Source organism: Carcharhinus amblyrhynchos, chromosome 11 (assembly GCF_965287045.1).
Source record: "Carcharhinus amblyrhynchos chromosome 11, sCarAmb.v2.hapA, whole genome shotgun sequence".
NCBI lineage: Eukaryota > Metazoa > Chordata > Chondrichthyes > Carcharhiniformes > Carcharhinidae > Carcharhinus > Carcharhinus amblyrhynchos.
The window spans coordinates 8,348,764-8,364,931 of NC_137334.1; the positions used below are offsets into that span (position 1 = coordinate 8,348,764).

At 44.1% G+C, this 16,168-nt stretch overlaps 1 protein-coding gene across 5 annotated transcripts in view; it reads left to right on the forward strand.

The window, feature by feature from the left end:
- LOC145349908 (aldehyde oxidase 1-like) overlaps nucleotides 1-16,168 on the forward strand; it is a 185,889-nt gene that overhangs the window by 65,049 nt on the left and 104,672 nt on the right. For all 5 annotated transcript variants that reach the window (XM_080198567.1, XM_080198564.1, XM_080198563.1 and 2 more), the window contains 2 exons: nucleotides 8,682-8,771; nucleotides 13,089-13,258. In XM_080198567.1, the coding sequence (XP_080054693.1) occupies nucleotides 8,682-8,771; nucleotides 13,089-13,258 (260 nt within the window). The remainder of the gene's footprint in view (nucleotides 1-8,681; nucleotides 8,772-13,088; nucleotides 13,259-16,168) is intronic.

The window sequence follows — 16,168 nt, forward strand, 5'->3', positions numbered from 1 at the left end:
CTGTAGTCAATAAACAGGAGTCTGATGTAGGTGTCGTTGTTATCGAGGTGTTTCAGGGTTGATTGCAGAGCCAGGGAAATGGCATCTGTTGTGGTGTTAAGCGAACTGTAATGGATGCAGGCAATCTGGGAGGCTGGATTTGATTTGTGCCATGACTAACCTTTCAAAGCACTTCATAATGACGGATGTCAGAATCACCAGATGATAGTCATTAAGGCACGCTGCCTGGCTTTTCTTTGGTACCAGGATAATGGTCGTCTTCTTGAAGCAGACCGGGACCTCAGACTGTTGATAAGAGAGGTTGAAGATGTATGCAAATACTCCCATGAACTGGTCCATGCAGCATCTGAGTGCTCATCCAAGTACCCCATCCAGGCCAGTCGCTTTTCATGAGTTGACGTGTCCAGAGTGACTGGAACTGCTTCATATCCAGGTTCTTTCCACATTTGGAACTACTTCATGTCTGGATCCCCTTCACGTCCGGATGCACTTCACGTCCAAATCTGCTGCATGCCAGAATCCACTTCACAGCCAGACACACTTCATATCCGGATCCTTTCCTGCCTGGATCTGGCTTTCCTTCTGACCTGTATCTGCTTCACAACCAGATCCCTTTCACATCCAGATTCTCTTCATGACCTTTCTCTTCACGGTTAGATCCACTTCATATCCGTATCCCCTTCACATCTGGATCTAGCTCACCCCCTGAATTCCTTCACATTTGGATCCACTTCACACTTGGATCCACTTCACATCCAGATTTATTTCATGTCCAGATCTGCTTCATCATCTCAACCCCTACAAATCCAGGTCCACTTCACTCCCTGGACCCCTTCAAGTTCAGACTACAGATCATGTCCAGATTCACTTCACATCCAGATCCACTTCATTCATATTATGCTTTGAACCACTTCATGTTCAGATTCACTTTATATCCTGAACGTATTCACGTTCAGATCCACTTCATGTCTTGAAACCCTTTGTGTCAGAATCCACTTCATGTCCAGATCCACTTCGTGCCCTAATCCCCTTCATGCTCTGTTTCTGTCCCTGCCTGAATCAACTTTGTGTCTTGATTTACTTTATGCCATGATTCCCCTTATGTCCAGATCCACTGCATGTCCTGAACTGCTTCACATCCAGATCCTCTTCAATCCTGCTTCATCTGGTGGGAACATTGAGTGCCTTCTCCCTTCAGGCCTGAGTCAAAATGTCCATAGAGTTTAAGTGTGGGGAGATGGAAGTGTTTGAGGTAATGTCACTGGACTCAGAGGCCCAGAGTAATATTCTGGGAACATGGGTTCAAATCCCACCATGGCAGCTGGTGGAATTTAGATTCAATTAATAAATCTGGAATATAAAGCTAGTCTTAGTAATGGTGATCATGACAACTATCATCAACTGTTGTAAAAACCCATCTGATTCACTGAGGGAAGGAAATCTGCAATCCTTGTCTGGCCTACATGTCACTCCTGACCCATACCAATGTGGTTGACTCTTAACTACCCTCAGTTCAAGTGCATCGGAGTGAGCAACAAATATTGGCCTTGTCAGTGATGCCCACAGCTCATGAAAGGATAAAGAAAAAGACTGATGTGCTAGGACCTTGATCTGATTTTGCTGTCTGCTTCTGAAGACAAGGTGATGAATTGGGTATGATGGATGATTTGGTCAGCTCTCAGGCAGTCAAATAATCAATGGACATTTTAACTGTCCACTGTTCATTTCAGCCACTGAACCATAAAAATGATCCAGCACAGAAGGGGCCATTTGGTACATCTTGTCCATGCCGACCCAAATATACCCACTTGCCCTTTCTAATTCCACCTTCCTGCACACAGCCCATAGTCCTGCACCTCACAGCACCTAAAGTGCAGATTCAGGTACTTTTTAGATGAGTTGGCCACAATTGGAATATAGTGCTCGATTCTGGTTGCCACACTACCAGAAGGATGTGGAGGTTTTGGAGAGGGTACAGAAAAGATTTACCAGGATGTTGCCTGGCATGGAAGGCATTAGCTATGAGGAGAGGTTGGAGAAACTTAGTTTGTTCTCACTGGAGCGACAGAGGTTGAGGAGAGACCTGATAGAAGTCTACAAGACTGAGAGGCATGGACAGAGTGGATAGTCAGAAGCTTTTTCGCAGAGTGGAAGAGTCAATTACTAGGGGGCATAGATTTAAGGTGTGAGGGGCAAGATTTAAAGGAGATGTATGAGGCAGATTCTTTGTACAGAAAGTAGTGGGTGCCTAGAACTCATTGCCAGGGGAGGTAGTGGAAACGGATACAATAGTGACTTTTAAGGGGCATCTTGACAAGTACATGAATAGGATGGGAATAGAGGGATATGGTCCCTGGAAGGGTAGGGGATTTTAGTTAAGTCAGGCAGTATGTCAGTGCAGGCTTGGAGAGCCAAAGGGCCTGCTCCTTTACTGTAATTTTCTTTGTTCTTTGAGTTTCTGCCTTCACCACCAACTCAGGCAACAAATTCCAGATATCCACCATCCTCTACATAAAAAGGTTTTTCCTCATATCCCCTCTAATCCTTCTGCCACTTAGCTTGAATCTATGATCCCTTGTTTTTGAATTTTCTGTCAAGAGAAGCAGCTTCTTCCTTTCTACTCTACATTTAGCCCTCATTTTCCATACCTCAATCATATCACCTCTCAGCCTTCTCTATTCCAAGCAAAACAACTCCAACCTCTCCAATCTCTCCTCATAGCCACAATTCCCCAACCATGACAACATTCTAGTAAATCTTCTCTGCACTCTCTCCTGAGCAATTATGTCCTTTCTGTAATGTGGTGACCAGAACTGCACACAATTTTCCAGTTGTGGCCTCGCTAGTGTCTTACATGGTTTCATTATTATGTCCCTACTTTTGTATTCTGTATCTCTGCCAAGGAACGAGAGCATTCATATGCTTTCTTTACAACCTTATATACCTGTCTTGCTATCTTTAGGGAGCCTGTGCACTTTCATGTCAAGATCTCACATTTCACCTACTCCTCTCAGTATATTTCCATTTTATTGTGTATTCCCTTTCACTGTTTGACCTCCCTAAATGCATTACCTCATACTTATCAGAGTTGAACTTCATCTGCCACTTTCTTGCCCACTCCATCAAACCATCTATATTATTTTGGAGCTTGCAGCTATCCTTTACATTATCCACCACATGGCCAATTTTTGTGTCATCTGCAAATTTTCCAATCATGCCCCTCATGTTCAAGTCCAAATCGTTAATATATAAAACAAACAGCAGGGGTCCCAACACCGAGCCCTGCGGAACACCACTTGGAACATCTTTCCATTCGCAATGGCAGCCATCGACCATTACACCTTGTTTCCTGTTACAAGGGCAACTTTGGATCCAATTCAGCACACTACCCTGTGTCCCATATTTTCCTTTCTTGACCAGTCTTCCATGCGGGACCTTGTCAAGTGCCTTACTAAAATCCATATAAACAATATCCTCTGCACTATCCTTGTCGCTTCCTCAAAGATTTCAGTAAATTTGTACAGCATGACTTTCCCTTAAAAAAGCCATGGGGTGGAATTTTACCCCTGTGTTACGTCCACTTTTCAGCAGGAAAATGCCATAAAATTGGGCATAACGTGACTAGCATGAGTGGTGCCTGTTTTTGCAACAAGCATGATTTTACGACACCTGGATTTCTGGCGTGGTCAACCTCCTGCTGGAAATGGGTGTGAGATTGATTAATTTATGTGTTTGTTAATTTCCATGTGTTTAGCAAGCTTCGCACTCAATCATCCAGATTGACTTATTTTTATGATCCTGCCAGGAGAGGTTCTCTCCGGTGAGGAAAACACCTGCAACACCCCCCATTAACAGTGAACAGTCGTGTTGGCCTCACCAGTGGAAGTGGAGGCCATTGAGGCCCCCCAGGGAGGCTGAGTGCAAAGCGGGGATGCACTTTGGGCAGTGCCATCCTGGCACCTGGGCAATGCTCACTAGGCACCTGCGCAATGTCCACCGGGTAGTCCCAAGTAATGGGGCCAATGGGGATGGGGTCTGTGGGGGCTGGGTCAATTGGGGGGCAGAGCCTGTGGGGGGCCCCACTGCCACTCTGCATGTAATCGGTGGGGGAGGGAGCGTGTCCACAACTGGTGGGGGAGGGGGTCCACGATCGATCTGAGCAGCTGGTGGTGGGGGGTTGGCGGGGGCTGCATCACGGGTCACAGGCCCCCACAGTCTCTTATAGAGACGTATAAAGACTTATAGAGACGTATAAGATAATGAAGGGGATAGATAGGGTAGAGGTAGAGAGATTCTTCCCACTTAGAAGGGATAGCAGGACTAGAGGACACAGCCTCAAGATCGGGGGGGGGGTGCAGTTTAGATCACAGTTGAGGAGGAACTTCTTCTCTCAAAGGGTGGTGAATCTCTGGAATTCTCTGCCCGTTGAAGTGGTGGAGGCTACCTCGCTGAATATATTTAAGTCACGGGTAGATAGGTTTCTGATAGACAGGGGAATTAAGGGTTAATGGGAGAAAGTGAGAAAGTGGAACTGATCCACTTCAGATCAGCCATGATCTTATTGAATGGCGGGGCAGGCTCGAAGGGCTAGATGGCCTACTCCTGCTCCTATTTCTTATGTTCTTATTGCGGGGGCAGGGAGCTAGTTGTGGCTGCCTGCAGTAGCAAGGGCCTGACAGCTTTCTCTCATCCTGTCAGACCCCTGCTACTGTTAATGTGCATGTGCAGCATCAGAGGTCTACACATGTGCAATGCTCTTCAGGCTTTCTTGTGAGTTAAGCCCTGCCCACAGCCTCTGTGGTCAGAAACAAATTAGTCTAAAATTTCAGAGTCACTGTGCATAAGATTGGATGTGAAAACTCACCCAAAAACAGATCTGGAACTCTCCCATTTTCAGACTAGCTGGACATTTAGAAAAAAGTTGAAAAATTCTGCCCGAGCTGTCTATTCCTTATAAGTCCATGACTTTTTAAGTAACAGTTTATCCAATCTCCCAGGATCGATTCTAGCAATTTGCCCACCACCAAAGTAAGACTAACTGGCTTTTAATGGTTTTGCATTTCCTTCGTACCCTTTTTAAACAATAGCAGTTCCCCTGTGTCTAGTGAAGATTGGAAAATAATCCTCAGAGCATGTTATTTCCCTTCTGACCTCCTTCTACAGCCTAGGAAACAATCCATTCAGCCTTGGTGACTTACCAAATTTCCAGGATTTCAACTCCTCTTCTCTTGTTATCCAAATGTATTCAATATTTCACACTACTCCTCTTGGATTGCTATGTTCACATCATTCCTTTTCTTTGTGAATAGGGAACCAAAATATTCATTTAAATCTTTTCCCATATCCTCTGCATCTTCACACAAGTTCCCTTGTTCATTTGTGATTCGTTCTACTTTTTCCGTAACTATTCTTTTGCTTTTTATATACTGGTAAAATATCTGAGCTTTCCTGTCTTGTTTGCTAATGTTTTTTCATGCCTTCACTTTGATTTCCTCTATTTTAACTTGACCCCTGTACTTTCTATAATCCCTGAGGCTCTCTGCAGTATTGAGTTGTTTGTGACTTTTTCTGTTTAATCTTCCCCTGTATATTTCTAGATAATAAAGGGGGTCTAGATTTGGCACTGCCACTCTTATTTTTAGAGGGGACATGCTTTGTACCCTAAGGATCTCACTCATTAGCGCTTCCCACTGGTTTACCACTAATTTATCTGTCAGCAATATTGTCCAGTCCACCTCAGCCAAACCACTTCTCAGTTTTGTAAAATGTGTCTTCCCTTAATTTAAAACTTTTAGTCCTGATTTATCTCTGTCCTATTCCATAATAATACTAAATCTAACCGAATTGAGGTTATTATCTCCGATATGGTCAGAAACGGGCAGAACGGTGGTACAATGGTTAGCACTGCTGCCTCACAGCTCCAGGGATATGGGTTCAATTCCCACCTTGGGTCACTATATGTGTGGACTTTGCACATTCTCCCTGTGTCTGCGTGGATTTCCTCCTGGTACTCCAGTTTCCTCCCATAGTCGAAAGGTGTGCAGGTTAGGTTGATTGGCCATGCTAAATTGCCCCTTAGTGTCCTGGGATTTGTAAGGTAGTGGGATTAGCGGGGCAAATATATGGGTTTACAGGGATAGGACCTAGGTGGAATTGTTGTCAGTGCAGACTCGATGGGCCAAATGGCCTCCTACACTGTAGGGATTCTATGGTCGCCCAATGTCACTTCACCCATTTGCCCATCTTCACTTTCCAAGATTAAATACAGAATTGAGTTTCCTCTCATTGGCCTTGTCATATATTGTTTAAAAATATTTTTACACAGTATATGAATTTTTCAACCTCAATGCCTCTTATATTGTTTGAAACCCAATTGATATTGGGATAATTAAAGTCTCTTACTTTTTAAAAAAACGTACTTTTTGGTACTTTATTCCTAATCAGAAGCCAATTAAGTCCAACCAGAGTCCTCACATGAAGGACAAATCAGATCCAAGCTGACAAAACAAGAATATGCACCCCATCTTGGGCTTGATCAACAAGATCCAAGCTGACAGGATAAAGCATTACATCTCCTCCCCGGATTGATCTGAGCTTCATCTTAGCCAAAAGGCTGAGATGGCTTTGAAAAATTGCATCAGATAAAGCCTTGGTTTAACCTCATTGGCTATTCTGATTGCCTGCTCTACCCTAGCACAGGCAAACCATGATTGCAAGCATCAGCACACCCCAAGTGCAATGGCGTAGCCACATCCCCTGCCTGATCATGGTTTCACCCCTGCCAGGTAATATCACTATGCCTAGCAATGTTTGGAATGGCTCACCGAGTCTCCTACTATAATTGCCCTTTATTCCTCCAGGCAGAAATTTGTCTACATATCTGTTCTTCTATCTTCCTTTCACTATTTGGGGTCTGTTGTATTGTATTCTCCTAGTGGTGTGACTGCTCCTTTTTTATACCTAAGATAAACCTATAAAACCTCATTTGTTAACCTATTTAGTGTACCATTCCCTCTCACAGCTGTAATTGATTCTTTAACCAATAAGGCTATCCCCACTCCTTTCTGTTACCCTCTGAAAACTCCGTACCCAGGCATGTTGAACTGCTAATGTTGTTCCTCCTTTAACCAGATTTTGTTACAGCAGTGATATAAACTGCTGCCATGTGTCTATCTGTGCTCTTAGTTCACCTGTCTTTGAAATACTCCTTGCATTGAAGACTAAGCAGTTCAACTCTGCCAATTTCCTTTGCTGGATGCTTTTTAACCTTAGTTTCTTTTGTCTTTCCAAGTTGCTGACTACATCACTAACTAATGTTCTATCTCCCATTTCCTGATTTGAATCTGACCCATGTAAGCCTACCCTTGGTTCCCATCTCCCTGCCATACTCGTTCAAACTTTCCAATGAAATGAGCAAAAGCTCCCTCAAGGATATTGGTCCCAGCTCTGCCCACGTGCAACCTGTCAGGCTTGTACAAATCCCACTTTCTCCAGAACTGGTCCCAATGCCTCATGAATCTAAACCTCTTTCTGGTACACCATTTCTCTAGCCATGCATTCATCTGGTCTATCATTTTATTCCTGTTCTTGCTAGCGTGTAGCACTGAGTATAATCCTGAGATTGCTACATTTGAGATCCTGTATTTTAATCTGTCTCATAGCTTCCTATATTCCACTGTCAGGACCTCATCCCTTTGTTGACCTGTATTGTTAGTACTTATGTCAGAAGCATGAGCTTAAAATCACCCCCCTCTCCTCACTAATCACCTCTATTTTGGGCCAAATTAGCATCACCTCCAGCAGGTAAAGCGGTGAGAATTCCGTTGGATGTGTCAGTGTGATCCAGATCATAATTCATCCACACTTAAAAGGGGTTCTCTCTGACACAAATTGCGTTAGGTCCATCTCATTCAATTTTCCAGCCATAACACAATTTACTTTGGGGTTCATGAGGCTGGAGAATCTCGACCTTTATTTCGCCATCAGTTGGAAACATTTCAGACACATCTCGCTCCTGTTAGTTTGAAGGCATTGACAACAGAGTTAAGGATGTGGAGTTAAAAAGGAACCCAGTAAATCATTTCACAAATATTTTAAACCTTTGACTTTTACTCCCTCAGATTTTTCTACGGCAATCTGAACAGTGAGAATCCTGGGATGGGGGAGGGGTTTATCAGTGGCTCTTTGACCATTGTATTAGATTAGATCAGATCCAAAAATAAGGTTGATTAATACAAAAAGGTGAAAGGTGCCCTGCCAAAACAGGAAGGGTCTGCATGTACATAAATACATGTAAACTATGGACATACGAATATGCAAAATTGAAGGGCAGGAAAAGGTGAGTCATCCTATCAAACATGCCCCACAATTCATGATGGCTGTAGCATCAATTCATCATTACTTACCTTACCACAGCTATGAAATCTCCTGAGGCAAAAAAAAAGAAGATCCCACAGCCAATGAAGGAAACAATTCTTTGGAAAATCCCTCTTTGATCTCCTCAGTTGAAACTGTCCATGATATCAGGTAGTCCAACCTTCTACGTGATGTTAAATGATGTTAGGAATTAATCCTTCTTTAAGGCAGAGACAGAACCCACCCCACCAGGTGGCAAAGTATTCCAAAGGCTCACTATTCTCTGCATGGTTTCAATTCACAGCTCCTTTTCATTTCTCCTCCAGGATCTGTTTGCTGCAGATATCCTACAGCGACACCGCAGTGCAATGAGCCCACTTCTGGTCGAGCTGCCTCGAGGCCTCCAGAAATTTCAGGTCCGTTGATCCTAGCCAGCATTTTCTGTGAAAAATGGGGGCGATTCTTCCCCAAAAATTCTAAGTGTTGAATTAGCATAAAAATGAGTAATTCCACTGTTTTTTCCAGCAAGCGTTTCAAAATGAATCTTCCACACTCTGTGCACTGCAGAGTGCACTAGCAGGAATCTTGTGAAAATTCAGAGGGCAGGGCCTCTTCCCGCTGGAGAAGCCAGCAGCATAGCGCTAAGTTGGCCACGACGCTTGCACCAATCTGTCAGCACCGAAATTGGCGTATGCACAGTGGCCCCACACTGCCAGCCTTCTGATTGCTGGCCAGCTGATTGCTGGCTAGCCCTGCCACTCTCACATTGCTGGTCCTCCCACTCCCCATGGCCCAATCGCTGGCCCCCCAAACATGTTTGGGCAAGGCCTCGATACCACCGCCCGCCTCAATCTCCACCCCTCCAATGGCAGCCCCAAACACCCAATTATCTCCCCGCCGCCTGCAGTCCCGAACCCTCGCCCTTGCAGGCCAATCCATCCCCCCCACCCCAATATCCTGCCCTGATCGCTGGCCTCCCTCTGCTCGTGATCCCTCTGCAGAATGGCAACAAGACCCCCCACCCCCACTGATCACCCTCCACACGCTCCAACCCTCTGGCCCCGCCCCTTAGGCACTGCCTGATACCTGGTGGGCATTGCCACATTACCCCTTAGGCAGTGTAACAGGGGCCCAGGCTGGCACTGCCAAGTTGGCAATGTCCAGAGGGTACTCCCCCTCACTCCCCATCTCCTGAGGACCCTCGATGGCCCCCCCCACTTCACTTCAGTGGGGTCTGGCCACCAGCTCCCCATTAGTGAGTAGCTGTTGTAAACTCTGCTGGAGTAAACCACTCCTGGCCAGGGGTGGGGGAAGGCTAGCAGGCCTAGAGACTTCAGTCCTGCTGATTATATGTTAAAAACATTTAAATTAGGATTGCCATAATTTTTTCATTACTTTGCCGATTTTTGGCATAGCACTGATGGTGCCAGAAATCTGGTTGCCAAAGGCTCATGGAGGCCTTGGCACTCAGTGGGGAGTCTGTTACGTGGCCTCTGCTTGAGCCTCCCGGTTTGGTTCGCTGCGCTACGAAAGCAGTGCAGCGGGCTGGCAGAATCATCCCCGTAAAGTTCCCACACCCACACTTGTTCCCAACCCATTTGGAGGGAATGAGAATTAGAGGGAACTTGTGTCAGTTGCCTGCATTGGATTTGCTGGTGAGTAAAATTAATTCAGGTTATATTGGGGCCCCTAACTGTAATGTGTGGCTATTCCTCCATGCTTCTTATGTTACAGGGCATAATCTTGTGCCCTCCCCCATGGCAAGTTTAGGCAGGGGAGAGAGGGGAGTGCAGTTGTGAGAGGTCTTCCCAGAAAGAAGCAATACAGAGCTCTCTCGGGCTCACCAGTCAATGGCGAGAACACCAGTTGCCTCCACAAGATTCTGGTTAAAGTCAGTGGCTGTAGTCTCAGGGCTGGGAGAGAAGACTGAGTTTAAATATAATGATAAAGGCAAAATGATTTGGATGCTAGAATCTGAATAAAAAACAGAAAATGCTGGGAAATGCAGGTCTGATAGCATCTGTGGAGAGAGTAGAGCCAACATTGAGTCAGGTTGACCCAGAAGACAAGGAAAATTGGACAAGTTTTATACTGTGAGGATGAGGGAGGGGGTGACAGGGTTTTTTCTATGCCATTCCTATCAATTACAGCCCCCTCCAACTCCCCTTCCCCCTCACTCTCACAATATAAATCTTGTCCGATTTTCCTTGTTTTCAGCTCTGACGAAGAGTCATTCTGACTTGAAACATTAGCTCCATTCTCTCTTCACAGATGCTGTCAGACCTGCTCAGATTTTCCAGCATTTTCTGTTGACTGGAGTTCGTATGAAAGGCAGCTTCAGATGTCCCCTTATAGTTAAATTCTTCTTGTTTGGGTAAATCATCTCAAGTTGGATTGAACTGCTGCTGTATGAACATTACTGTGAAAATCTGAATGAACAAGGATTTTATTTTTAGAAATAGCTATTTTCTTACTAAAAGGAAGAACTGAATCGAACTAGGTTGGAGAGCGATGGTGAAGCGCAGTGGTGTTAATTACTTAGAGTTTTCGTGGATGAGAAGAGTAGGATATCTCTCACCGATTCCAAAGTTCTGTACATCAATACGATTCTGGTAGTATGCTTACAGGAGGTAGATTGGGAACAGCAGAGGAATTCTTCCTTTAAAAGTATTTAATTGCCTCTGAATTGCTTTAGGGTGTCCTTTGGCTCTGAATGATGCTTTATAAAAGTAAATCCCATTTTCCCTTTGATATCCAAGTATCTAGCCAAAGGTTGGAGATGTTTTCCCTTATTATCCCTGGCTGCTCAATGAGTTGTTGAGTAAAATAGAATATTGGACTATACCTGGACTCCTTGAGATAAAGCAAAACAACAATGTTTTTACAGTTGCAATGATCTTGAAGCTAGAACACTATTATCAACTACATGGCTTGGAGTCAATGGTCATGTCAGTTTGTCAACAGTCTGACTGGAGAATGTATGAAGAGTGCACATACGACCAGAGCGAAAGGAGGTTCATTACAAATAGTTAATACAATTAGTCATAGCCCTATCATGCTTTAAACACCTCAGATAGCCTCTCCAATTGAATTTCCTGGAATGTAACAATTTATTCTTTGTGAATTGAAAGCGTTTGACACTTATTTTTAAGCTAGTGAATGGCTAAGCTGCAAACTCTTCTGGGGTTGCAGTTGACCAACTGTGTGAGAGAAGCTTGGTAGTTTGATTTACCTTTACAGCCAGTCCTTCATCACTTTCTGTTCAATTTGCATTTACATAGTGCCTTTAACATAATAAAACATTCCAAGGCATTTCGCAAGAACATTATTAGATGGAATTTAACACTGAGCCACATAAGAAAATATTAGGGCAGGTAACCGATATTGGGCCAAAGCTGTATGTTTTACGGTGCATCTTAAAAGATGAGAGGTTTTAGGACAAAATTCCAGAGCTTAGGGTCTTGGCAGCTGAAGGCTGTTCAGGACCACATGGAAGCGTTTAAGAAAGTAGGGTGGATTAATACAAAAAAGCTATAGCTGAAGGACACAGGTAATATGGGGTTGCTCCAGGAACATTGGGTAATACTTGGGACAACATGGAGACAACTGCACAGGGCAGCTGGAGTGACACATTCTAGCACTTACTGATATGAACGGAAGGTTGTATACTTTTGAGTCATAAGTTAAGTTGTTCATCGGGGTGAAGGATGTGTGGTGCCTCAGATGTTCTTGCTAACCAGGCTGCCTACAGCTCTTGTCCTGATCTAGCTTTCAGTTGATGATGAGGGAGAATTAGCCTTGTAAACTGCATTGCCTGTCTCAGAGGGAGGTCTTGTTTGCCAGGCAAGAATTAGTCTTAAAGATAATTGACAATGGAATAGAATTTCTTGTTGGTAGATCCCAATCATATTTATATAATGGGCGGTACAGTGGCACAGTGGTTAGCACTGCTACTTCACAGCACCAGGGACCTGGGTTTGATTCCCGGCTTGGGTCACTGTCTGTGAGGAGTTTGCACGTTCTCCCCCTGTCTGCGTGGGTTTCCTCTGGGTGCTTCGGTTTCCTCCCACATTCTGAAAGGCGTGCTGGTCAGGTGCACTGACCCGAACAGAGCGCTGGAGTATGGTGACGAGGGGAATTTCACAGTAACTTCATTGCAGTGTTAATGTAAGCCTTACTTTTGACTAATAAATAAAAAAAAATCCTAGCCAGACAGTTCCGTTTGACTAAGGTGACACTTGGCACAAGTTGGAAGATTTTTATGGGTGTAAAACAGGCCTAACGCTTTAACAGCACATAAGACCAATCTATCCAACCATTGAACAATTGCTCAGGGATTCTTACTTAGGCAGGCTTGGAAGCTGCCTGAATTGAATACAGGTTTAGTCTCATGCACACTGCACCTAGCATTTCTGAATCTTGGGCTGCAAAACGAGCAATCCTCAATGCAATAAACCTGCAGTAATGCCCAACAATGCTGCACTGTTTTCCCCTAATTCAGTGTTAATGGATAGATTGTGGAATCTAGGTAACAACATTGGAACTACTAGACAAATAAAGACCAGGGTCTATAAATTCTGGAGATCACATAACCAAAAAAATGTTTTATTGAGTAATCTTGGCAATCAGCTACAACTGACTAAGATATGAGGAGAGGGAAAACTCCAGCTATCTAATGGAGAACATTCTCTGATTTGTACAAGGGATTTTTCACATTTTTGTTCTGTGCACAGCCAGTTACTTGGGATCAGCTTCAAGAGGATCCAGTTGGGCAGCCAGTGGCTCATCTGTCTGCGATCAAGCATGCAACTGGAGAGGCCATTTACTGTGATGATATACCAAACCAGGAGGGAGAGCTCTTCTTGGCATTGGTCACCAGCTCCAGAGCTCATGCAAAGATTGTGTGAGTTAGCCAACTGCAAACCAAAATATTGTTCCAGGGCATTAACTGAAAACTGTGCATTTACATGAGAACAATAATATTTTTAAGAAAAGGCAAAGTTGAAAAGCCACATTATCTATTATCTTTTCACATATTACCTATCCATTGATTCACCATATCCCTCCACCCACCTACTCACCTTCTCACTATATCCTCCAAACCCAGCTTTTAAAAAATATTTTACAGAATATGGGCATCGCTGGCTAGACCAGCATTTATTGCCTGTTACTAATTGCCCTTGAAAAAGTGGTGGTGAGCTGTTTTCTTGAACCCACTGCATCCATATGGTGTCGGTGCACATACTGTGCTGTTATGGAGGGAATTCCAGAATTTTGACCCAGCGACAGTGAAGGAACAGTGAAATAGTTCCAAGCTAGGATGGCAAGTGGCATCAAGGGGATGTGGTCATGTTCCTATGCAGCTACTTCCCTTGTCCTTCTACATGATAGACGTCTTGGAACTGGAAGGTGCTGTCTAAGGAGCCTGGTGAGTTGCTGCAGTACATCTTGTATACGGTAAACAATGCTGCCACTGAATATTTGGCACCTGTCAAGTGGGCTGCTTTGTCCTGAATGGTGTCAGGCTTCTTGAGTGTTGTTGGAGTTTCATTCATCCAGACAAGGGGAGAGTATTCCATCAAGTTCCTGAATAATGCCTTGTGGATGGTGGATAGGCTTTGGGGAATCAGGAGGTGAGATATCCAGTACAAACTTGCTAGTCTCTGACCTGCTGTTGTAAGCCACAGTATTTATATTGCTGATTCAATTCAGTTTCTGGTCAATGTTAACCCATAGGATGTTGATAGTGGGGGATTCAGAATGCTAATGCCACTGAATGTCAAAGAAAGATGATTGGATTCTCTCTTGTTGAAGATGGGAACTGCCTGGCACTTATGAGGGGTAAATATTACTTGTACTTATCTGCCCAAGCCTAATTTCCAGGTCTTGCTGCATTAGCATGGATTGCTTCAGTATTTACTCTAACACCACCTATTACCTTTTCATTTTATCTCTCAACCCTGCTTATCAATTTTCTCAATAAGTCTCACAACACCAGGTTAAAGTCCAACAGGTTTATTTGGTAGCAATAGTGGCGTTTGCTACCAAATAAACCCGTTGGACTTTAACCTGGTGAGACTTCTTACACCGGCATCACCACATCATGTCAATTTTCTCACCAGCCCAACCCATCTAGTTGTAGAATCATCGGCTGGAAGTTTTTGATGTAAGAAGTCTGACAACACCAGGTTTAAGTCCAACCGACTTATTTGGTAGTAAACTCACAAGCTTTCGGGATTTGCCCTTTCGTCAGGTGACATCATTCACCTGATCAAGAATCAAGGCAGCATTAGGCTCAGCTGCAGGAGGGGGTGGGCAAGACTGGAACAGCAATAACAAGAGGAGATTAGATAGAGAAGGGAATAGAGCAACTTTTCTGTTGATGTAGGCATGAATCCAGGATGATATGTTGCCTCCTGGTGCCAGATTCAAGGATGAGATGGTTAGCACTACTGTCTCACAGTGCCAGGGAGCCAGGTTCAATTCTACCCTTGGATGATTGTCTGTTTGGCGTTTGCATGTTCTCCCCGTGTCTGTGTGGGTTTCCTCCGGGTGCTCCAGTTTCCCCCCACAGTACAAAGGTGTGTAGGTTAGGTTGATTGGCCATGTTAAGCTCAATGGACTCCTTCTGTGCCATAGGAATTCAATGTCTGAACGGCAGAAGAGAACCCTGATGGGGCAGGTAAATAGCCAGCAGCTGTGGTCCACACTGGTGTCAACAACAAAGGTTGAAAGAGAAATACAGTCCTGCAGTCAGAATTTAGGAAGCCAGGTTGAAATGAGCAATCAGGACCTCAAAAGTAGTAATCTCCGAATAACTCCCAGGACTTTGTGCAAGTGAATATAGAAATAGATATGGTAAAGTCGCCATAGTCCCAGACAACCATAAGCTGCTCTGTCCTTCAGGAGGAGGAGCTGACTGGTGGTTATTTAACCTGAGGAACAACACATCTCAAAGAGGGGCAAGGTTGAGAAGGCACGGCCTTTATGAATAACCATAGCCAGTACGGGAATTGAAAGCATGCTGTTTGTATAACTCAGTAGCATGAACCAGTTGTCTAGCCGACTAAGCTAAACTGACCTCTAGCAATAGAAGAGTTCATCAAAAAAGACAGTGCACGAGGGAGGGCTTAGATTCCTAAGAGATTGAGATTAGTTCTGGTGAAGATGGGACCTGAAGAGGCATGATGGATTGCACCCAAACAAAGAACCAATTTCCTTGCAGGGCAATTTGCCAGTGCCATTGGGGAGGTTATATACCAACTTGGGAGGAGTATGGGAACTAGGATACTAAATAGGAATACCAAGGTGCAAAGAAGATTGTGCAAGAGTAGGAAATAGGAAAGAATTAGATAGATTCAGTGTAAGAGGGAAAGTAATAAAGTTTAAATTAGGGTTACTACTGCACATGTATGTGAATGTACAAGTATGGTAAATAAGAAAGGTAAGTTTTCAGTGCAGATGACCATATGGAAGTTTAAAGTTGTGGCAATAACAGAGACCTGGCTGAAAGAAGGGTAGCACTGTGCATTAAATAATTCTGGATACATGGTTTTCAGGAAAGATAAACAAAAGGGGGAAGAGTAGCATTATTGAGTAAGGAGAGAATCGCAATGCTGGAAGGCAAGGATGTTTCAGAGGGGTCACAGATTCTGTATGCGAGTCTGTATGAAAAAGAGATCCTGAGCTTTCAGTCACTTGTCATTTTAATTCCCCATCTTGCTCCCTTTCTGGCCGTTCTTTACATAGCCTGCTGCAGTGTTTCAGTGAAGCTCAACACAAATTGGAGGCACAACCCTTTCTTTTTCAACAC